This window comes from Venustampulla echinocandica, assembly GCF_003357145.1.
Source record: "Venustampulla echinocandica strain BP 5553 chromosome Unknown scaffold_1, whole genome shotgun sequence".
Classification (NCBI taxonomy): domain Eukaryota; kingdom Fungi; phylum Ascomycota; class Leotiomycetes; order Helotiales; family Pleuroascaceae; genus Venustampulla; species Venustampulla echinocandica.
Genome location: NW_022474206.1, coordinates 1336117 through 1357803, shown reverse-complemented (window position 1 = coordinate 1357803; position 21687 = coordinate 1336117). Strand labels below are relative to the sequence as shown.

At 47.0% G+C, this 21687-nt stretch overlaps 9 protein-coding genes across 9 annotated transcripts; 5 read left to right on the top strand and 4 right to left on the bottom strand.

Moving 5' to 3' along the window:
* Window positions 1–242: 242 nt before the first annotated feature.
* BP5553_02997 (Uncharacterized protein) lies at window positions 243–1269 on the top strand (the record flags this gene model as incomplete). The annotated part of the gene is made up of 3 exons (XM_032011620.1): window positions 243–571; window positions 614–856; window positions 912–1269. 3 exons carry the CDS (start codon window positions 243–245, stop codon window positions 1267–1269), a joined length of 930 nt encoding a protein of 309 aa, XP_031871313.1.
* Window positions 1270–1980: 711 nt separating this feature from the next.
* On the top strand, window positions 1981–3513 carry BP5553_02996 (uncharacterized protein; the record flags this gene model as incomplete). Its single annotated transcript, XM_032011619.1, has 5 exons — window positions 1981–2103; window positions 2318–3069; window positions 3119–3251; window positions 3302–3375; window positions 3429–3513. 5 exons carry the CDS (start codon window positions 1981–1983, stop codon window positions 3511–3513), a joined length of 1167 nt encoding a protein of 388 aa, XP_031871312.1.
* A 154-nt stretch (window positions 3514–3667) lies between these two features.
* Window positions 3668–5383, bottom strand: BP5553_02995 (Uncharacterized protein; the record flags this gene model as incomplete). The annotated part of the gene is made up of 3 exons (XM_032011618.1): window positions 3668–4321; window positions 4406–4429; window positions 4481–5383. The coding sequence occupies 3 exons, from the start codon at window positions 5381–5383 to the stop codon at window positions 3668–3670; spliced, it is 1581 nt and encodes a 526-aa protein (XP_031871311.1).
* A 414-nt stretch (window positions 5384–5797) lies between these two features.
* BP5553_02994 (uncharacterized protein) lies at window positions 5798–6850 on the top strand (the record flags this gene model as incomplete). The annotated part of the gene is made up of 3 exons (XM_032011617.1): window positions 5798–6176; window positions 6232–6387; window positions 6621–6850. 3 exons carry the CDS (start codon window positions 5798–5800, stop codon window positions 6848–6850), a joined length of 765 nt encoding a protein of 254 aa, XP_031871310.1.
* A 2226-nt stretch (window positions 6851–9076) lies between these two features.
* On the bottom strand, window positions 9077–10393 carry BP5553_02993 (uncharacterized protein; the record flags this gene model as incomplete). Its single annotated transcript, XM_032011616.1, has 1 exon — window positions 9077–10393. One exon carries the CDS (start codon window positions 10391–10393, stop codon window positions 9077–9079), a length of 1317 nt encoding a protein of 438 aa, XP_031871309.1.
* An 895-nt stretch (window positions 10394–11288) lies between these two features.
* Window positions 11289–13463, top strand: BP5553_02992 (p-loop containing nucleoside triphosphate hydrolase; the record flags this gene model as incomplete). Its single annotated transcript, XM_032011615.1, has 2 exons — window positions 11289–11961; window positions 12007–13463. 2 exons carry the CDS (start codon window positions 11289–11291, stop codon window positions 13461–13463), a joined length of 2130 nt encoding a protein of 709 aa, XP_031871308.1.
* Window positions 13464–15133: 1670 nt separating this feature from the next.
* On the top strand, window positions 15134–17531 carry BP5553_02991 (uncharacterized protein; the record flags this gene model as incomplete). Its single annotated transcript, XM_032011614.1, has 7 exons — window positions 15134–15321; window positions 15377–15643; window positions 15715–15825; window positions 15888–16363; window positions 16417–16683; window positions 16739–16956; window positions 17013–17531. The coding sequence occupies 7 exons, from the start codon at window positions 15134–15136 to the stop codon at window positions 17529–17531; spliced, it is 2046 nt and encodes a 681-aa protein (XP_031871307.1).
* A 452-nt stretch (window positions 17532–17983) lies between these two features.
* BP5553_02990 (uncharacterized protein) lies at window positions 17984–19028 on the bottom strand (the record flags this gene model as incomplete). The annotated part of the gene is made up of 3 exons (XM_032011613.1): window positions 17984–18629; window positions 18682–18729; window positions 18766–19028. 3 exons carry the CDS (start codon window positions 19026–19028, stop codon window positions 17984–17986), a joined length of 957 nt encoding a protein of 318 aa, XP_031871306.1.
* A 459-nt stretch (window positions 19029–19487) lies between these two features.
* On the bottom strand, window positions 19488–21683 carry BP5553_02989 (uncharacterized protein; the record flags this gene model as incomplete). The annotated part of the gene is made up of 9 exons (XM_032011612.1): window positions 19488–19606; window positions 19664–20140; window positions 20189–20373; window positions 20462–20498; window positions 20542–20617; window positions 20676–20729; window positions 20786–21370; window positions 21424–21469; window positions 21532–21683. The coding sequence occupies 9 exons, from the start codon at window positions 21681–21683 to the stop codon at window positions 19488–19490; spliced, it is 1731 nt and encodes a 576-aa protein (XP_031871305.1).
* Window positions 21684–21687: the final 4 nt, after the last annotated feature.

Below are 21687 nucleotides of genomic sequence, written 5' to 3'. Positions count from 1 at the left end.
TACAGTGCGTGAGAATAATCGTAAATTGATTATGAATCTATGAATTTACAATTGAGTAAGCAGTCAGAAATACAAGTCTTGGAAGTTTTAGATGCTGGTGTATATATTAGCAGCCAGCCAGTGCTAGTTGTTCACCATCACAATTTCCAAATCATATTCATTCACAAAAGTCTGCTGTACCACTTCCATTTCAATTTTATATACCAGTCCAAAATCTCTAAGCAGCTCACAATCAACACAATATGACTTACTCCGTCCTCATCATCGGATCCACAGGCAACATTGGGTCTAAGATCTCTAAAGAACTAGCTGCTCATAAATCAGAACTCAAGCGAGTTGCGTTCCTTACAGCAGTTGCGGATGCAGGACCGGAGAAGGAAGCTAAATATGCCGCTATCCACCTTGAACGTATGGTCGGTGGTCTTTCGGATCCGGCTTCATACAAAGGCTTCGATATCGTGATATCAGCCGTTGGGGATGACCTGTGTGCCCAGCAAGCGGAATTCGCGGATGCTGCATTTGCTGCTGGTGTGAAACACTTCTATCCCGCAGAATGTAAGGATCATTCCTTGTGAAATTGCTCATAGCCAGTGGTTATTAATATCATTTCTAGATGGTGCCGATCTGTCACACGCAAAACGGCCCCTGAAGCATACTTCGTCAACAAAATAGCTACTCGTAAGTATCTCGAGGAGCGAGTTAAAGCCGATCCTTCGCTGGGTTATACATATATCCTAGTCGGGCTGTTCACGGATATCTTCCTGTGGTTCAACGTCCTTGGGTTATCTCAGGATCGAAAGTCTGCCCTCTTTATCGGCGATCCGGATGCCAGAATCTCAACCACACTGAGTGACGAGTAAGAATTCCCCCAGGTTTGCAGCACAGGAAATCCAGCTGACCCTTTGTAACAGCGTAGCAAAGGTTGTGGTTGCTTCGTTGCTGCGACCACATCTGTCATCGTTAGGAGGGGGTCGTACGGTAAGATTCTCCGGAACTACATTGACTACCACCGAGCTTTTCTCCACGGTAGAGAAGGTGTTAGGACATCCGATTGTAGTCAAGTACTTGACGGAGGGGGAATCATATGGCTTTGCCAAGGAGCAAAAGGAGGCGGGTAATGCCTTCTTGTCGAAGTTTTCCTCGGCGATGAGGTCGATTGGGTTTGGAGGTGCGGAGATGATTGGTGATGATAATAACCAGTACCCAGAGATTGTGCCTTCGAGTTGGGAAGACGCTGTTAAGTCGTGGTGGGCTGTGGTTGGAAAATAGAAGTGCGTGGCACCGAGTAATCTACATACCTGCATCTTAGCGTTACTTCGAAGCATATATAAAACTTTTCCTGTGCAGGTGTTCGAAGATACGGCTATTATGACGCGTGGCCACCGAAGAATCGAACATGCATGATACCCTCATTGGCATTGGTATCCGTTGCTTATACGAGATCATGCAGAGGCTCAGGTGGCGCATCCCAAGACCAAGGTTTAAGGTACGAGGTATGGCATTTCTGAAAGAAGGCATGGCAATCTTTTCGAGTTCCCACCCTCAGCATTATCTAAAACGTAAATACCGCTCCTTATTCGTCTGATTCAGTCTTATGCTGCAGTCGTTATGCCCAGTCCAACCCAACATTCGGACGTCCGCAGAGTGGCTGGCTACCGGCAGAACTCAACGGTATAAGCAACTATCCGTCGTAGCCGCCGAGCCGCTTCTACATATAGCTATAAGATGATAGTACAAGTAGCGTTGTGTTGCTCGAATGAGTATATTTGAGTTGAAAAGGTTGCCGCCCATGCCAAAGTGTGCTATTCTCAAAGCATATAAATCTCTCGTCAGGTCGCCAATTCATCACACAGCTGTCACTCACTGCCCGGCAAATACTTGACATTCCAAAATTCAACACAGCTGTGAATATTGTGATATCCCACGCCTTGACTAGTCTATAAACCTTTAATCAAGGCGCTTCCCATAACACAGGACATCATGGGAAGCAACGGTATTATCCCCGAGATGAGGAAAATTTGGAGACTTGGAGATAAATTCGAGGCCCGTATGCCACATCATGACGGAATTAAAGCTTTATGGGAGACTAAATGGAAATTCCCTGTGAGTGATCCCGCCGATTAGAATCCCTGCTACTTTATCTGACAACATGGCAGTGTATCATGAGCGTGTACCCTTTCCATGATGGGAAGTTTGAAGATTTCCAGCCGGTGTTTGAATACTTGATTCGGGTCAATTATTCCTTTCTTTTCCTCTATCCTGACCATTTGCTTTTGAGCTTGTGGGCCGCAAATTCCCCAATGCTGAAGTCCCCTAGAATAACATCAACGATGGTTACGGAGACGCCTACACCGAAGCATTCTTTCCAACCGCCGAGAAACTTACCCAGCAAGGTGACGAACTAGCAAAATATAAAAACCTCACTTCAGCATCAGAACTTTATCTTCGAGCAGCGTGCCTATACCGGATTGCTCGATTTCCCTACATCACGATGTCCCCCGTAGTAAACTCGCCCATAAAGTGGACCGCCTGGGAAGCTCAAAAGGAGGTTTACATGAAAGCTGGCGGTCTTTGGGAAGATAAAGTGGAGGAGGTTGTAGTGCCATTCTTGGATAAAGCGGGCCGAGATCGCGACGAGATTCCGGTATATGTGCGGATTCCAAACACCGGGATTAAAGAGGGAAGGAAAGCACCAGTTGTTGTGCTGTTCACTGGTCTCGATGGATATCGGCCGGATAACACGCAGAGGACCGAGGAGTTTCTGAGACGTGGGTGGGCGTGCGTGGTTGTTGAGATTCCAGGGACTGCCGACTGCCCTGCTGATCCAAGTGACCCTACGAGTCCCGATCGGTTGTGGACGAGTTTACTGAATTGGATGGCTACGGAGGAGTGTTTCGATATGGAGAAGGTTATGGTGTGGGGGTTGAGCTGTGGTGGTTATTATGCGGTGAGGATTGCGCATACGCATAAAGATAGATTGAGGGGCGTTATAGCGCAGGGTGCTGGCACGCATTATTTCTTCACCAAGGAGTGGCTTGAAAAGGTTGATGGGCATGAATATCCGTTTCTGTAAGCCTTTCCCCCTTGTTCTGGTAACTCCACGAGCTTACTCGTGTAGCCTTGGACCTGCCATTTCTCTCAAACACGGCTACGATTCCTTCGATGAATATAAAGAGAAAGCGTTGAAGAAGTTCTCATTGCTCGAGAATGGAATCCTGCAGAAGCCGTCAACGAGACTGCTATTAATTAATGTAAGTCTTTTGGTTCTTACTTGGGATTTGACTACTGATAATTGCTCCAGGGGTTGGATGATGGATTGATGCCCATCGAGGATTCACTGTTGCCGTTCGAGTACGGAACTCCAAAAGAGGCGAGGTATAAATTATCTTCCAGTATAAATTGATCTTGAGAAGTTAATAGCCCCTTAGGTTCTTTCCGAATGCTTTGCACATGGGATATCCAATGGCAAATGGGTCTGTATATCCGTGGATGGAAAGTGTGATGGTAGGATAATTTGTTGGTTGTGGCGAGTGCATAAAGTATACAATGTTTCCGTTAGTTCTTATGTCATATAATTAAATGCTAGATATTAAGGCCGTTCGCAAGAATAACTTGTTCTGGTTTCCTGTGCAAGAAACCAACCAGTGCTATTGGGGGTTTGGCGATATCAAAGTGTGTCGGTGTTGTCATTAATCTCATCAATTATCCGCTTGCGACCCTTCGCTAGACCCCCTTGGAATGTTGACAGATGGTTTCGGAGAACATCAGCTGCTATCATTCGCTCCTTAGGCTCGACTTTCAGCATATCCTTAGCGCATTTGGCTAGGGGGTGAGCCATTTGCCCATCCAGCCATTGCTGAATGGCTTCAAGCCCTTTGCCGTCTAACCTATCATTATTTCGCTTGAAGCCTAAAAGCTCAGTCGCTACTAATGCACAAGCCCAATAGTCCACGCTCTTGTCGTGGTATTGGCCATCCCGTTGTTCTGGTGCAAGATACGGGATTGTGCCGGGCCTGTCGTATAAGGTTTTTGATTCTGCCGTCGCGCAGCCAAAATCGATGATTTGGGCATCTGGAGGGTCGTATGACCTCACCGTGAGATTGGCCGGTTTTATATCACGATGTGTAATATTATTGTCGTGGAGAAACGCAATTCCTTCTAGCACCTGTGCAAATAAATGCGTCCGAATCTCTTGAGAGGCCTTTGATTTGTAGAGCGCCAGAAAGTTGCTTGTTGACAGAGGACTGTACAGGATGTAGAGATCAATCGCGTCAGTCTGTCCCGGTGTCCAAGTTCTGTCAAGTAAACCTGCGATGCGGGCCTATCATGATCAGCCAAATTACTATAAAATAGTTCGGATATAACACACCCTTTCAGTTTTATCATATACTTTCTTATGAAATACCTCAAAAGGTATACCGAGCCTCTTCTTTATGGGTGGTCAGCTTATTAACACAAAGTAGTAAAAGGTTTAACGCACATGTTTGAAATGTTTAAGGCGTTTCACTATCGAAACTTCGCGATCAACGCTATAGTAGTTTCTAGGAGTTCTCCAGAGTTCCTTAGCAGCAGCGGGTTGCCCAGTATACATATGTGTAACGACAGACACTCGCCCAAAACCGCCGCTTGCGATAGGATTCCGGACTATCCAATTGCCAACTGTGACTTCATTGCCTGAAGGAGTGGGGAGGAGTAATGGCGCATTCTCCAGGAGCACTTTCGAGTAATATGCGGAAAGTTCTACTTGGAACTGTTCCTCCTGGTCTTTCGACCGCGTTTGAAATCGGACACTAAAATTACACTCCCCTAGCGAAATCGAGTTCCGATATGGAATCAACCTTTGTGTTTGTCGGAGCGTCTCTCCATTCAACCACACAGGCATGCCCCGAAGATTGTCTGCAATAAGGAAAAAGCCACCACCACCTTTCACCCAGCATAGACGCGCATGGACTCCAGCGACCCCTTCGCCTTCGTGGATTAAGATGTCAACAGCGAGATTTGGCCGGGCCGCTCTCCCTCTACCTATCCTCCAGCCAATGGCAGGGAACTCAGGTAAGATACCCAGTGATAAAACAAAGCCGTCTTCCCGATCAGAGGGTTCAACATCTTCTTCATCACCGAAATGCAGGAACTGTTTACAGTGTTGGAACAGTGGTTCCTCTTGCTCAGTAGCCGCAGCTAGCCTCTGAAACGCTTGTCGGGCATATTGATTTTGCGGGACAAGCCTTGCAAATGTCCCCTCTGCTTCAAGCTGCTTTGCCAACACCGCCCCAGAAGTAGGTCCATTTACTGATCTAGTCTCACCCTCCGCTTCCTCCCGCTCCTTTTCAACCCTTACACGTGTTGAAGGCTCGGTGGAAACCCATGAGTCCGAATCGCCCATGTAGATTGCATATAGGCAGGGAATAGTATCACAAAAATAGAATTTATATATGGTAAAATACAGTGGCGAATGTATGCAAGCAGTATCCTGATAGGAAATGTTTGTGTTGTAGTTGAAGAAGTCTTGAGCAGTTGTTGATGTGCGAGGTGCTTCGGTTGCCTAAAAAGGAGCATACGCGACAGGGGTTATATGCACGTGACCATTGTAAGCGAACCACTAGCGCCGCTTTTCGTCTTTGTCACGAGCCTATCCCCAAACGGCTAGACCCAACTACCGGTCAACAACCACGATAACCGCAGTCCTCAACCACCAAGACAAGTCATCACTACTGTGTTGTCTCGCCACTCTCCACTACCCCTATAATCCCGATTACCGTCTGGTGTCGCTCACTGCAATAAATACAAGTCACCCATAATGGAGACAGGTACACATCGCCTCGACGCGGTCGCCTCATCACTACCCTACGATCGTATTGACGTTGGCTGGATCGAGCGGCGATTAAAGGATCAAACCCGAGCCACCGCACGAACGAGCAGGTTATCGGCATACTTTGATGGCTTCATGGAGTTTGCTGAGGAACCGCCATCTATTTCTCGCTCTCCCAGCCCTGACTTACGATCTCCACCCATTTGGCAGACTGGTGCCGGCCACAATACCACTCACCCCGACCCGTTTTCGCGCAACACGATAAATGGTAGACGGACTGCCAACGGCATACCTCAGCGGCAAACTCGCCGCTCTACAACCGAGTCCGACTCGGATTCAGGATACTTTCATCAACGTAGGATACGACGTAAGTGTACGCTATCCTTATAGCCCGTCTACTACTAACATAATACCTGCTGTAGGGCAACTCACGCCGATGCCAAGACATAAACCTACTCACCGGCGACCTTTGAACACCCGAAAGATAACCCAGCGGCCAGGAAAGCCGAATGACAAAGTCGTGAGAGTCGCTAATGCCCACGCCATGGAAACAAGGTCGAAGAGCCGCAGAAGTGGACGTACATGGCATGGTGGCATCTTAAAACTCAAATCACAATCACGCAAGCTCCCCTGATATGTTTGATTCATAACGTTCGACATGCTCCTGGTTCTTCAAACCATTAAAATTGAATGATAAAAAACGTGAATCGGCAAACGTCGATGAGAACATGGGAGCTCACCGACACTGAGGACTAGAAGAACGGCTACGATCGGCCGTAGGCGATAGTAGTCGGTTTTACATTTCTCTCAGGGGGATACAGAAGGAAATGGCTTGGAGGCAAGTTATCGGGTGGGCAAGGCGAGGCTGATACAAATGAGGCTCAAGATGCCGTGCAAGGCTTTGACCTTGCACTTTGGTTGGCAGCCTATCAAAAAGAGCCTATGGATAAGTTACAGGCCAAGAATGTCACCAATGCGCAGATGGAAGAAGCCGACTTGAGATTGGCCACAGGTTCTGAGGCAGGGCATATGAGAACATAGCTTTGCTATACGTCACTAGGATAGACGGCAGGATATATTGAATCAATGTATAGCTACAATATGATAACTTAATAAGCTTGGTACCTCAAGAGTAGACTCCCGGTATTGGAGCTCACACAATGGCTGCTAGGCTAATGAATTGTTCCACATTTTTAATCGACGCCAATATGAAGAACGATCACCCTTCTAAAGATCTCGAGGCACTTTACAGCAGCGATCATAGTTGAACTCTTGTCCTTTGTTTCTGTTAAGCCTGGAGGCTTTATCAAGGCGTTGCCAAGGCTATTCAACAGTGGTTGGTTAGAGTAGCGCTTATTCTACCTTTGCATTTTCGCAACACAGCCTCACATCAGTAATTTTGATTCTTCTTCAGATCGTCCTCTCTACATCCGTATATATCTGCTCATTGATCCTCTCATTCTAATCAATGGCTACTAAGTCGGCAGTCCTTCAAGAACCTCCCAGTTCCCCCGCGATGCTGCAAATATCGTCAGGCTTCCTCAGTATACCGTTCGAGCTCCGGCTCCAGATCTATGAAATCGCTCTACTTAAAGGGCTAGGGTACATCTATCGATTATCAATGGCCTGCCGACAGATCAGACAAGAAGCTCTGCCTGTAATCCTCGGGAAAACCCACTATATATCCAATCTGGCGCATCTGTGGCAGTGGACTTTACGGGGCAATCGCCGCAATCCCCATCTCCTACGCCATGTTCAAAAGGTATCACTTCATGTCAACCGCCCTTGCCTGCTGTCTGTCACGGAATGCCCGCCATACACGCTAAAGAAAGCAGGACGGCCCCAGGTGCATACAGCTGAGTGGTGGGAGGCTCGATATTCCCAAATGGCTGGGGATAGTGGGGTTGAACTGACGGCTACGAAGCCCTGGAAAAGATTGCACTCCAAGCTGCAGGTAGCTGGCTGGTTAGGACGACATGCAAGCAAGAACACCGCTGTCTCTCGTGCCTGGCATGCCTTCACAGCGCTCCCACAACTGACCAGGCTATGGATCGCTTTTCACGATAATAGGAGGCTAGCCTCCGATCGGTTTCCATCTCATAATTTGGATGTAGAGCAACAACTTGTTCTAGATATGATAGCCGCAGCATACCCAAGCCTTCAGGAATTTAGCTGCTTTTCAACTTCGGTGTCACTGGAGTATCTGGGTCATTTTCACGCCCTGCGAGTGCTGCGATTTAGTGGCTATTCAAAGTCATCTCCCGTAGAGACATTGGACATTCTCCGCAGATTGAAGCATCTCGATACCATCACCATATATCGGCATCCCCGACCGTATGAAGGAGATTCCACGGAATCTCTGTCCTTGAATGCGGAAGTTCTCGAGAGGGTAAACCCTTTGAAATCATTCCAGATATCGCACATGACGTCTACCTATCAGTCCCATCATCTGACGGTGCCGATGATCAAAGCATTGGCTACTCACCGAGATTCGCTCCGGACGCTGAATATCATGTGTGACAGGATGATCGATGAAAATGTCCTACAGGAGCTTCTAAACTTTGTGGCGTCGTCCATCCTCACAAAACTCGACGTGAAACTTATCGCCCCAGGTAACCCTCCTATTCTGTGTCCTGTTGAGGTTCTTCCCAGAACCATCCGCCACGATCATGTTTTGGACCTTTTGGTTGCGAACCATCTGCAGGACCAAATTCCAAGATCTTTTGAACTGAGGATATCGGGATCGAATCAATTTACCAGTGGACTAGATAGAAGTCGTAAGTTTTGCCCCGGTTTTAGAGACTAAAGGGGGAGTGGAAGAAGTCCCGACCTAATAGTCTCCCCTGCATGGGGAGGAAATATACTTTTTGGGCTAGGGACTTCGAGGAGACTATTGTCCTGGCTAGGTGTTACAGGAACGATGGAATATCCTTGTGAATACCCCGGAATTTCGAATAATTTATACAGGAAGCTTGGTGATGCGCATCGTTTTCGGCAGCGAGCTCTAGTCTTTATAGTTATTATCCAAAGTATCCCAGGGCTTTTTATTGGACAATGTTATGCATTCAACTTCCGGTTCAAGTCAAGCAAACACTGCACGTTTAGAAATGTAGCCAAGGTTGTTTCCGCGTTGATTGCATTATTGTGTCGTCTTTCTCCACATCTGTCATATTCCTCCAATCTCATCTAGAAGACCGGGTCCATCTTCATTAACTATTGAACGCCAAATGTAGCAATTTCCCCATGGTCTAGTAGAATGCCGCGAGACTACTCGGGTTTCGAGAAGTGCTCTTCTAAAGCGCCTCGGGGCCTTGCCCCAACAGTGATCTTACAACCTCGTACTTCCCCTACCTTATCTAGCGCGTGTATTGCTGCATCAGCTTGTTTACCTTCAGCAAACTCGACATAACAACAGCACCAGTTTGATGGTTCTCCGTCCTTCGTTGGACGGTGGTTGAAGATGTCGCTGACGAACCTGAGCTCCCCGAACGGCTCCAGCAATCCCTTGACCTCGTTCACCAGAGTCCTATCATCAAACCTTCGTGGCAAGCTGTATATGTACACTCGCTCTCTCTCGTGGAGTTTGGTCGAAATACCTTCCAATTTCAATACAGTGATAGTCCAGTTAAACCTGTCAGTTTCGTTTAACGCTGACACTGCGTGATCAGCTTCCTCTTTAGTTCGAAGATCCACGAAGCAATGGTAATGGTTTCCAGCAACCTCTTTGATGGATTTAGGCGGGGGGCGTAACTTGCTGACCACCTCAACGTTATAATCCTTGAAGAGTTCTCGCATTTTCAGGTTGGTGGTAGGCTGATCAGGAAACCGTGGAAGGCCGCCAACATCGAGGCGCCGGCACTCTTCCATGGCCGCGCTATTCAGATTCTCTAGGTCGATCTGAGCATTAAGGCGCCGCCATCGATCGAAGACGTAAGGGCTCCCGGTTTCGTTCTGTGTCGGCTCCTGTGCTGGAGAATCGGTACTGGTGGCACGGCTTTGACTTTCGCTGCCGCCCTGCAGATGATAACGGCCTGTACCTGTTCCGGGCTTTACGCTTGGCCGGACTTTCAACGGCCGCTTCATGAAAGGAACTCCATTAAACTGCTCTATGGTCTTCTCGGCCGCTTCCTTAGTAGTGAAATCAACAAAACAATATGAGGGATTTCGACCAGTCATTGGATCCACGGACATGCTAATATCCTGAATGAGGTGTGATATATCTGCGAACAAGGCCCGAATATCATTGATTTTCGCATCATATGGGAGATTTCCCACATAGATCCGACGACCTTGAGCTATCGCTTCCTCTGCTTGAGGGTCTTTGATTATGACGTGGAGTCCCCTTGGTATCGGGCGAGAAAACGGGCCTGTGGTAGGATTTGAGCCTCCCCGATAAAGCGGTCGATTTTCAGTATACACCGGCATTGCGCCCCACGAGGGCAACGCTTGAGGCCTTTGCTGATTTGGGTCTGAATCTCGATTGGGTTTGCCCCATTGTTGCGATGACCGCGCGTTTGGGGTTGTGAATCCCCCGCCACCATCTTTGACGGGCTCCCGTTTGACTCGCCAGTTGTTTGAGTCCATTTCCAAGCCTAGATCTGGCGGATGCCTCAGTGCTAGCAGGGGGCGTTTGGCACCCAGTGATGTCCTTGGGTAACAGTGTTAGTTGTGTTCAATTGTAGATTTAGCTCGAAAATCAGATTGGCAGAACCAAAAGAAATAACTTATGCTAGTGTGCCCGAGTACCGAGCCTCTCAGGTGGGTTGGGGAATGGATCCTGCGTACTTCTAAAAAGTAAAACGGAAAACTAGAAACCGATTCCAAGATGACAAAAAGTAAAACACAAAAAACAAAAACTCAAAACCAAACTGGTGGCGTCACTGGAGCTGATGTTGATATATCCAACCCTTATTGGAGGGTGTTGGTGTATGGAATGAGGGGTTTGGATTAATAGATATTCGTGTAGTGATAGACATGCCACTTGAATTCCTAAAAGCACTTCAACAATCATAGGGCACTATCGCATTCCCATAGACCAAATTCGATAAACGCAGGCATCCGTCAGTCTAGCAAACTGAATATGCCGGGAACAAAAGCCACGAAATCCACTTCAGCGGATATGTAATTCTTTTTCTCAAGTCACAACTAACAACTATTTGCATAGTGGACGGCGGAAGAGGCGTTATGGAGACCAAAACACGTGGTTACGTGTTGCCCAAGCCCACAAGAAGTTGTCGCGTCGCGTATCGTTTAGGGGCAACGACAGATGGATGAATTTCGTCGAGCTTCCTCTCGATTTCTTCTGCCCATTCGTACGACCCCCGTTAAAACCTTTGCAGCTGGAGCGCCTGTGCAATCGATATTTTACGCCTCGTGAGTAGATAATGGCAACCCCTTTTTGTTGGGCTAGTTGGCCCCTTTTGGCTTACACCTGAAGAACGGGACACTGACGGTATACAAAGAACCCTGATTGTATGCAATGGCAGTAACTTACGATGACGACGAATTTGGTCTCAGCTCCGCAGATGAAGCTGAGTTCGTGGCCTTGGCGGACAGCGTAGCTGCGAAACATACCAACAAACGGAAAGCCTCTAATGGCGAGCTTCCACCCGCAAAGAAATTAGCGATCGATCCTAAAGCAATTGCTCTAGCTACCACTGCCTTAACTCGGGATTTTGCCATGAAAGAGTTTCGTTTGAAGCAGAAACAAGTTATATCATGGATTCTTAATGGCGGCAGTGCAGCTGTGGTCTTTCCCACTGGTGGGGGAAAGAGCTTAACTTTCCAAGTGCCGGCGGTTGTTTTTTCCGAGCTGGACGCTCTCAATGATACTCGTCACGAAGGAAATTCTGGACTGACTTTGGTTGTCTCGCCATTAATAGCACTCATGAAAGACCAAGTCGATTCACTCGTCCGTCGCGGCATTAAAGCAGCCGCCCTGGACTCAACAAAGACTCGCGATGAATATCTTGAAACCTGCCGGATGCTTCGAGATGGAGAGTTGAAGATATTATACTGCGCCCCGGAAAAATTAAACAACGAAGGTTTTGTGGAGCAGATGAAGTATGTCCGTGGAGGTATTCGCCTTCTTGCAGTGGATGAAGCTCATTGTATATCTGAATGGGGCCATGCTTTTCGTCCAGATTATCTGAGTAAGTTTCCCCCCTCGATTATGGTCCAGGACTTACATTTTGCAGAGATCGCAAGATTTTCCCAGGAAATCAAGGCTGAGAGGGTTATATGTCTCACGGCTACCGCCACGCCGCGTGTTGCCAGTGATATTTGCAGGTCTTTCAATATTGATGAGACCGAAGGCCTATTTCGAACGTCGACATACCGAAAGAACCTCAAATTACTTGCAGAATCAGGCCGCACCAAGCAAGATCTCTACCCGAAGTTGTTCGGATTTCTTCGAACCCATCCCGGGCCTTCGATTGTCTATGTTACCCTCCAGAAGCAAACCGAGTTCCTTGCAGCTGATTTAAGGAGCCAGGGGTTCAAAGCCAAGGCGTTTCATGCTGGTATGGACACTTCGGTGAAGACTCAGCTACAGGACGAGTTCATGCGATATGATGATCTTATAATCGTTGCTACGATTGCTTTTGGTATGGGAATCGATAAACCGAATATTCGCAATGTTGTACACTTCAACATTCCCAACAGTCTTGAGTCGTACAGCCAAGAAATTGGGAGAGCTGGAAGAGATGGGAAAGCCAGCCATTGCATGTTTTATGTCTGCGGAGAAGATCTTCATTTACGTGAGATTTTCGCTCGTGGGGACCTCCCGTCCAAGAAATCAGTTCGCAGGCTTCTGGATGATATTTTCGACCCGACAATGATGCAATTACCTGTTGGAGGCGAGATCCAGCGCAATCATATGTCCCAGGGAAAAGACTTTGATATACGGTCCACCACACTCGCGAACATATATGCTCAGCTTGAACTGACCCATCAACTTCTAAGAGCAACAACTCCCATGTATACCAAGTACTCGTACAAGGCTGGTAGCCAGTACACGTCACCATCTGGTGGAGTTGGTTCTGATAAATCCCAAGCGGCACAAGCTATTAGAGCTTATGGAAAGCGGGCATCTACCCTTTATCATATTGATGTGAGCGCTGCCTCCTCGGCCTTGAGGTTACCTAGAGTAGACATCGTCAAGAAGTTGAATGAATGGAGTGAAGCAGGCCACATTGAGTTAAGGCCTGGAGGTGTCATGCATGTCTACAAGATTCTCAGGCCGATACGGTCTGCAGAAATTGAAAAGCTCACCACAGAAATCTATGATCTTATGGAACGACGTGAACAGGAAGCACTAGCCCGCACTGATCAAATGCTAGAGCTTATTACGGACCGGAAATGCTTTTCACTTGCCCTGGCCCAACACTTTGGAGACGAACTGCCTGGTAGGGAGGAAGAGTGTGGACATTGCACCTGGTGCATGACCCATGTTCAAGTTTTACAGGAAGTGCCTCCTCCGGTCGAATTTAATATGTCCGCTTTTAAGACCGTATTATCGAAAATCCCTGATAGAGATGATCCGAGGCTCTTGGCCCGTATTGCGTTTGGGATCGCCAGCCCGAGAGTTACGTCGATGAAACTTTCGAAAGAAAAGATTTTCATGTCCATGGCTGATCACAGGTTTATGGTATGAGTTCCTTTTCCCTTCTATCCTTGATACTATCAGAGTGGGATGATTCCGATTGTGCTAAGCTAACAATGTCTCCAAATAGGGGCTTCTTAAAGCTTTCACCTTGGAATGCAACAAAACTAATCAAAAGAAGACTTGAGGCTAGCAATTTAAACATACCCATCAAATCATTCACTTTCCCCCTTGGCTTGAGCTCGTGATCTAACACATAATATCCCTCCACTGATTGGGCATAATGCTTGTGTTAATACATTCGCTGCTCGCACGACAGTGCCCGACCAAGTGCTCGTACCACTATGTCCATTGGACCACCTAGTTTGGAGTTTGGAATGAAGTGATTATCACCCACATTCCATGACCATCTCTATGCGCTTAATGCTTTATTTCTATGCTGTCCGTTTTGTCGCATAGATTAGCTGGGAATTCCTGTATTTGGAAGTTTGTAATAAATATTTAAACCAATTAGAGCAAGTATATCATACCATGTTGTACTTAAACTCTGTGTATTTCGCCCAATAATACAAATGTTTACAACTCTTTTATACCTACCTTAGGTATAACTAATATTTTCTCTTATGTTTTTGATTATAAGAGAACCTCCTTCTGGCTAGATATAAATTCTATATTTATCTACTTACGTTGGACATTTGTTCTAGCTTAACTACCTAGGTAGGCTTGGTAAGGTAAAGTTGGTGACGGAAATCCGCCTTTAGTTTAGCGACACTTCCTTTTATGGTTCAGCGTATAGATTATATAATCTTCCACTACCTTTGTGGACGACCCATAGAGTACCCTCTTCCCCGTATCGACCTCGAAGTTCAAATCTTTCGTCCTCAAACCTCACTCAAAAATTCTCACCCCCCCAGCCCCCTTCCCGCCCTCCTGTTGTAGTAATTTTCGGTTGCGATTTCCGGACTGGCATTTCAAGTCAAGGTACTTCAATTAACATATAATTTTTAGTAGTAACAGAGGTAACGGCTCCGGTTGATTGAGACTATGATTCTGATATTCTGTTCCGTGCCCCTCCCTTTCATTTCGGGATGGGCATCGGGTTATACCCGTTTGTGGCGCTCGATATCCCCTCAACTTCCTTGCCTTTTCGGGCCTCAAATTCCCCACATTCCAGCCCTTGCATATTCTAAGTTCTAACATATCCACTGCAAGACGTTGAGTCTCCAAGCGCTCCGGGAACTCGAGCCCTATTGGTCGGTTCTCACCCCTGCTGTTTGCCTCCCGTAACCACCAGGCTTAACGCGGAGTTTGTCGATTAGCTATCACTGCTCAGCATGGTTCCCTTTGTTGGCTGAGGGAGCTCAAACATCCACCACATGCCGTGTGACATAGCGGGCCAGTAAGGGAAAATAATTACGATTTGTGGCACCCGAATTATGAAGCCATAGCGGCTACGTCTCTTAATTTACTTGATAGGCCGCTCTACAAAGGCCCTTAGCCTGCCTACAGCCAGGCGGAGCATGAGCCTCTACTTGCCTGCTATATAAACAAGTACCCAAGCACGGAGAATTGGCATTCAGGCCTAATTCTAATATTCCAAGGATCGAGGTATAAGAACCAAGTTATTCCCTCCCTTCCCCTTCCCCCGGTCCTTCCTAATATCACCCACACTCTTACACTACTGCATTATCGCAACAAATTCTTCAATTTCGATGCCACAGATGTCCCCTAACCTTCCGAAGGGCGAGGATGACCTCGTTCGCCCGCGCCTTCTTTCTCTGGACGGTGGTGGCGTGAAGGGCCTTTCAGCTCTACTCATCCTGGGTAGACTGATGCAGAAGATAGACCCGGAAAATCCACCAAAGCCATGCGAAGTCTTTGACATGATAGGTGGTACAAGCACTGGAGGGTAAGTATCTTCGGATATAGAGATGTCAAGCGGCTAATATAAACTCTATAAACAGACTTATTGCTATCATGCTTGGCAGTCTGGAAATGTCCGTGGATGAATGCATTAAAGCATACAAAAACATGACTCACCGGATCTTCCAGCGGAGCCTTAGAGGCTATTTCCTCAGCATACCTTATGTTGGCCAGATCGTCTGCATGCTTACGGGTTGGTCGATATATGATAGTCAAGTGCTGGAAGATGCAGTTAAAGACATCATTGAGGCATGCGGGTTAGCACGGAACTCACCTTTGAAAAGATTGGATGATCATGCATGCAAAGTGTAAGGCTCCTTCCCTCTACTTATTCGCTGGCCCCCTTTCCGGACTGACAGGCATATCCTCGATTCCCCAGGTTCGTTTGCGCCACAAAGCATCTAGACAACAGCCGAGTTCAACTTTGTAGCTACCCCGACCCAAGGGGTGGCGATCAAGCCAAAGGTGTGAAAATTTGGGAAGCCGCTAGGTGAGATCCCCGTGGCCATATACCCTATTCCGTACTATTACATACTTATTGTCGTTCTCCAGAGCAACATCCGCCGCGCCTACCTACTTTGACCCAATCACAATTGGCCCTTACTCAACCTCTTTCGTAGATGGAGGTCTCAAGTCCAACAACCCAGTTTATCAGACCCTAAAGTGTGCGGAAAATCTTTGGGAGATGAAGGAAGGCGAAAGGATCGATGAGCAAATTCAAAGTCTTGTATCCGTTGGAACTGGTGCTGGAAAGCCCTTTGGGGCTTCAGTGCCGGAGTTGGTCGAGAATGGTACGGCCATTCTGACACAGACAGAAGATACTGCGAAGATGTTCTCTTCGGGTCATAGGCGACTGGTCGAGTCGAAAAGATACTTTCGATTTACTGTCCCTCTCGGCATTGGAATCATCGACCTCGCAGATACGTCAAAGTTCGCCGAGATCTCCGCCAATACCATCACATACATGGACGGAAACACACAGCTAGATGAATGCGCCCAGACTCTGAAGAGGAAATACCGTCCAGGAAGTAAGTTTCCAGGCTCCATATCTATTATATATCTTATACTGATCCTGAGGTAGAGTCCGCTAGTATCCGCCGTCCCTCATTTTGTTTCGCTACAACTGAACCCCCGAAACGCCAATTCAGTTGTGGTTGGGTCTTTTTCATGGTACTTGCAATCTTTGCCATGGTTTGTGTCATTGAGACCCCGCGGATCGACAACGATGCTCCTATCATCGCCATTATGGGGCAAACCGGTGCTGGCAAAAGCACTTTTATCAACTCCCTTGGGGGGCGGCATATTCAGACCGGTCGAGTACCTACAATCGGCCATGGTCTCGAGTCCGGTAAGTTAACCCTAACAATATTCTTATGTATTAAAGCTTACTTAAAGTTATAAAGAAACCTCCAAAGTCTCCTGGTACCGAGCTTTAGCCAATGGAAGAACTGTGTATATTATCGATTCACCTGGCTTCGACGACGACAACCATTCAGATAGGCACATTCTGCACCAAGTGTCAAAGGATCTCGAAGCAAACTACAAGAACGGAAAACTACTCAATGGTATCGTGTTTCTTCATGACATCACCCAGACCCGCATTGGAGGGAAGGGCCAAACGGTACGATACCTTTCTAGACGAGATGCAGTCACGAAAAACTAACTTGTACTTTATAGCAATTGAAATATCTAAAGTTATTCCTTGGAAACGAGGCTTATAGCCATTGCGCCCTAGTTGCAAATCAATGGGAGCTGGATTCATCAACCGTTCAGAAGCAGCAGACAAGTCGACTGGAAGCGCTGAAGGGGAAGCATTGGAAAGACATGATCGACGGGGGCTCAAGCGTCTTCAGCCACGACGACAGCTATACATCCGCATCGCGGATAGTTGCTTATCTGGTCGATAAACCCAGGATTGTTCTTCATCATCAGTATGAACTCCTGGATGAAAAACGGAACTTTTGGCAGACCTTGGTTGGGAAGGAAGCCCAGGACGATCTAAAGCTGGACGATCTAGACCTTAGAGACCCCACGATCACTGAGATGTTAAACTATCGAGGCCTGGGAATATGGAATATAGTGGAAGGATATTGGTGGCAGGTACAGGTTGCTAAATGGCATATCCGCGACTACTTCAGCGATCTGGTACAGGGTGCTATATGGCGCATCCGCGAGTACTTCAGCGCTAGCCAATAAGCAGATAGATCGCGACCAGATTGTTAGGTCGTGGCACTCCATACTTGAGGGGTACCGCAGTGACTTGCGGTCTTAGCACCTAGGGAAAATGCCGCTCAAAACTGCAGCCACTGCCTGCCAAATCTGCGGCCAATTTCCCTCCACCCTGGACTTGGTGTGTAATATAGCAATCGTCACGTTGATGTAAAATTACATTCTCTCTAGGCCGCAATTTTGTTGGGCATCCATCGTGAGAATTGTTAAGAAAATATGGTCTCAAAGCAGGCCTCAAAGCAATTAGGAGCTGATTGATTATAATAACAGAGGTTGGAGGTAGTGCCTCTATATATAGGGGTATGCAAAGGTTCAGGGTTAAGTTCAGGTTCAGTCAATAAGAATCGTATTGACATATATGTGTCTGCCAGAGCGCTTCCTTTACTATCCGTGGCCCACTAGCAGCAAACCCCTTTAGCTTAATCTATGTGTAAAACCCGATCTTCAAATTCCTCCCACGCCACAACTCCCAAACGAATAATAATCCAACACGGAAAACACAGCCATCGGCGTTTCTTCCTTCGCGGTCTCCCATGGTGAACTGCAAGTCCAATTTCCGTCGTTGTTTCAACTTCACCGGCCCATGTTCTTCTCTCGATCCTAAAATGCAGTCCACTTTCAGCTCTATCGCTATCATTCAATATCTCCTCGTCGGTGATGTCTCTGTCTCTGTCACTTCTTAGTCGGTCCTCTCCTCCTGAAGCTGTTCTTGGAATCTGAACAACAAATTTTCCCTTCCCCATGACTCTCACAGCAAGAAGAGCTTTTAACAGCTCTTTTTCATTGGCCATATCTGGTGGCGTACTGCGTATGTTGATTCTCAGTTCTTGTAACCCTTCCATTCTCTCTAGAATGGAACAGACCTCCAGCCAATTCGCATGTAGGTTCACGTCAGTGGGAAGCAATGTGGGATAATAGCTGCGAAAAGCTGATCCAGTGAGGTGGAGGGAGTTAATGGAGTTTAGATTTTGAAGCGGAATGCATTTTAGGAAGTTGCACGCATCCATGAACGATAAGAAATCGAATGTTGGGGCCGAGTAAAGGAAACCGATTGCTTCGGTATAGCTATATGATGTCAGATATAACGTCTACATGGGTCCTGGGAGCTTATTCATACAGCCGTTGGCAAGTCCAAAAGATGGCCAAATTGCTAACCATTGGTTCTCTAGGCAGCCTGTCAGTTAGTGCTGCCACTCCGCACCTCTGGTAGTGTACCATTTCGGAGACAGTTGGCTCATGCTGGTCCTCTGGTGAAACCGCGCATGGAACATATGTCGGAATACTATCGCCGCGATTGTTATCCGAATCTAGGCATTGTCGAAAGATAATATGTATTCTTTTTGTCCAGTGCCAAGTTGATATGACTTCTTGGTAGATTTGGAGTCTGATTTCTGTTGGGAATTGACTGAACAGTAGTGATCCAGTTTGCGGATGCGTGGGGTTCTTAAAGGAAGTATTGGCCATTTTGCGCACTAGTTTTGTTTGAGGAGGATGTTGTAGCTCAGCAGCAGAGCAGTGATATATACCAACGCTGTGGGTAGGAGGCAGTACAATGGCACATGAGGCGAAGTCGCGGAGGAGATATGGAGGAGGCGCCTTGATCTGCCTGATCACCAACATAAGCGAACGAACTATTTTTAGACATGGGTACCTTCTTCGTATTTATGTGATTTTCTTCATTTTAAGAGTTAGGAAAAAAGAAAGTTAAAGATAAAGATACCCCAGCGACATACTTCTACATTCATATTCAATTTATTATAGGTTTGGATGCTTATATCACGAACCCAATCCTAATTCCAGATTCCAGGCGATGACGGGCTTGCTTTGAGTAATTTATTTACTATTTTGCACTCGAACAAGTTTATTGGTAGAGTCCCAATACCTTCATGGCTGGCTATAGGTGCAGAACAGAATCCAATTTGACTATTTAACATCTAGACCCCTAATATTTAACCCTGCAATCGGAAATCCTACTGCCGAAGAAACAGTCCATTTAACGCAGTCATTATAACTCCAGCCGCCAAATTTCAAAAATGGGCCACCTGTGTAGTGTAAGCTAAAGTTATCGAATTTTGGAATATTTTAAGGGAGATACTTACAGCCATCAACCCCAATCATGAAGTTGTCCCTACATTTCTTGGTCCCTAGCGTTTTGAAGTCGACCTCAAAATTGGCCCCTGCTGGACATCCTTTCTGGTCCAGTTCGACAGAGAGATATAATACATTATCCATATTACCAGATGACACCCTGACATCGAAGAATTTATAGCCCCAGAAACCATTAAGTTCGTTGACAGGAGAAGGTTCACCATCATCCTGCTTCCAGCGCAGCCCTCTGGTTATGGCCGCATCGCAGAAAACCTTTGCCTTTGCGCTGGCGTCCGATTGTTTAAAACCATCGAGTGGGGAGCACTGGGGTACCCCTAGAGCGGGACTTGGCGGTTGTGTCGGAGGAGGAGCAAGTGTTGTTGGACTCGGCTCTGCTGGAGGTGAGGGGCTGAATATCTTAAAGGCCGCATCTCCACAATTTTCGCTGATAGTGCCTCGTTTCGACATTGAATGAGAAGTAGAAGCACCTTTAGGCCAATTAGCATGGAAATCGACGGAGCTTACTGTCAACTTACAACCCATTGCTTGGGTAAAAGCTGCAAATATATCTGTGCAGGGCTGAGTACAAGCTGGACTATTGCTGGCCCAATCGAAAGAGAAAGTTAATCCGTCATAGGCTGAAAGGCCAGCATCGGCAGCTTTCAACGTAGATGTTTTGTCAGTCTTCAGATCATTGTCTTTACAGAAGACAGCTAACAGCCTATAAACAATATTAGTCTTACTGTCTTACTACGGGCTAGAAAACTCTTTTATTTGCACCTTTTCTAGTCTTTAGTTTCCACATTAACGCGGTCTCCGGCATCACAAACTGCTGCTCCCTGTGGACTAGCACGAGTATCAGGGTCTGCGAGAATTACTAGTAGCATACTCTGCCATACTAGTACAGGCCTTGGCTCGCCATATTCCACGGCTGTTTGAAGGCATCGACACCCTTTGTCGTCTCCCTGCTGTCAGATTAGTATTAAATACTGAGACACATTATCTTAATAAGAGCAAACATACAACAGTGCATAATTCCTGTGCCTCGCCAAGGCATTTTTCATGTTTACAGATAGCCTTCAAAGGGTATTAGTACGAAACAATATTGTCAAACCAGAATGAAACGAGCCTACCGGAGTAGCTGTTGTAGGCTGGGCGCATTGGCTTGTAGAAGTTGATGATGTTTGTGATGTTGGAGTTAGAGTCGGAGTCGGAGTTCCTTTGATGCTCTCTGGGACTTTAATAACAGGAGCAACCTGATTTCCGGATTGAATTTGTTCCCAGATGAGATACAGAAGTCCTACCGTAGCAGCGGGGAGCACGACCACAGTCGCTCCCGCAGCTGCAGCCTGGAAGTTCGCTACAAGAGCAGCAATGTCAGCCGCTGGAATCAACAGGCGGCCTGGTCCTATTGCTGCATCCGCTCCTTGGATTGGGCCAAATCTCGTGGCTTCATCCATAAAGTTGTTGAAGCCGCAGAAATCGAGGCGCGGTCTCAGTTTTGCGCCACAAGGTGTCACCTTGGATGCGATATCTTGTAGCCCCTGACGGAGAGCTGGGCCGGTGAGGACTTCAAGGTCTCCACTGGCAAGTTCTTGCACTGAGATAGAGACATCGGAGGTTATCGTTGCCGGTGGTGAGCCAGTTGCAGTGACTGTTACCAATGCTGTTTTGGTAATGTAGCTTGGGTCAGGCCCTATCCACTTCAAGTCTTTCAGCTAATCGGATCTGGAGCGAGATGCCCGGATACTCATCATTCATTTGTCTTAACTCCATCTCCAGTGAGATATTGGGTATTGACTCCAATGGAGCCCACGCTTTTTGTTTTAGTTAGCATTCTAGTGAATCGTCTAGTCCATAGTGGTATAACTTCACATACAAGACGGAGGCAGGTGGTAGATCGACAATATTAACCCCAATTTGACCAGCTGATGTAGGTTCGATGGCCTTAATTTGGCCTATTTGGGCCGCCTGAGCTGAATAGAGTAGAGTTGCTATGTAAAGAGGTTTGCAGCCACCGAAGCGTCGCATGATG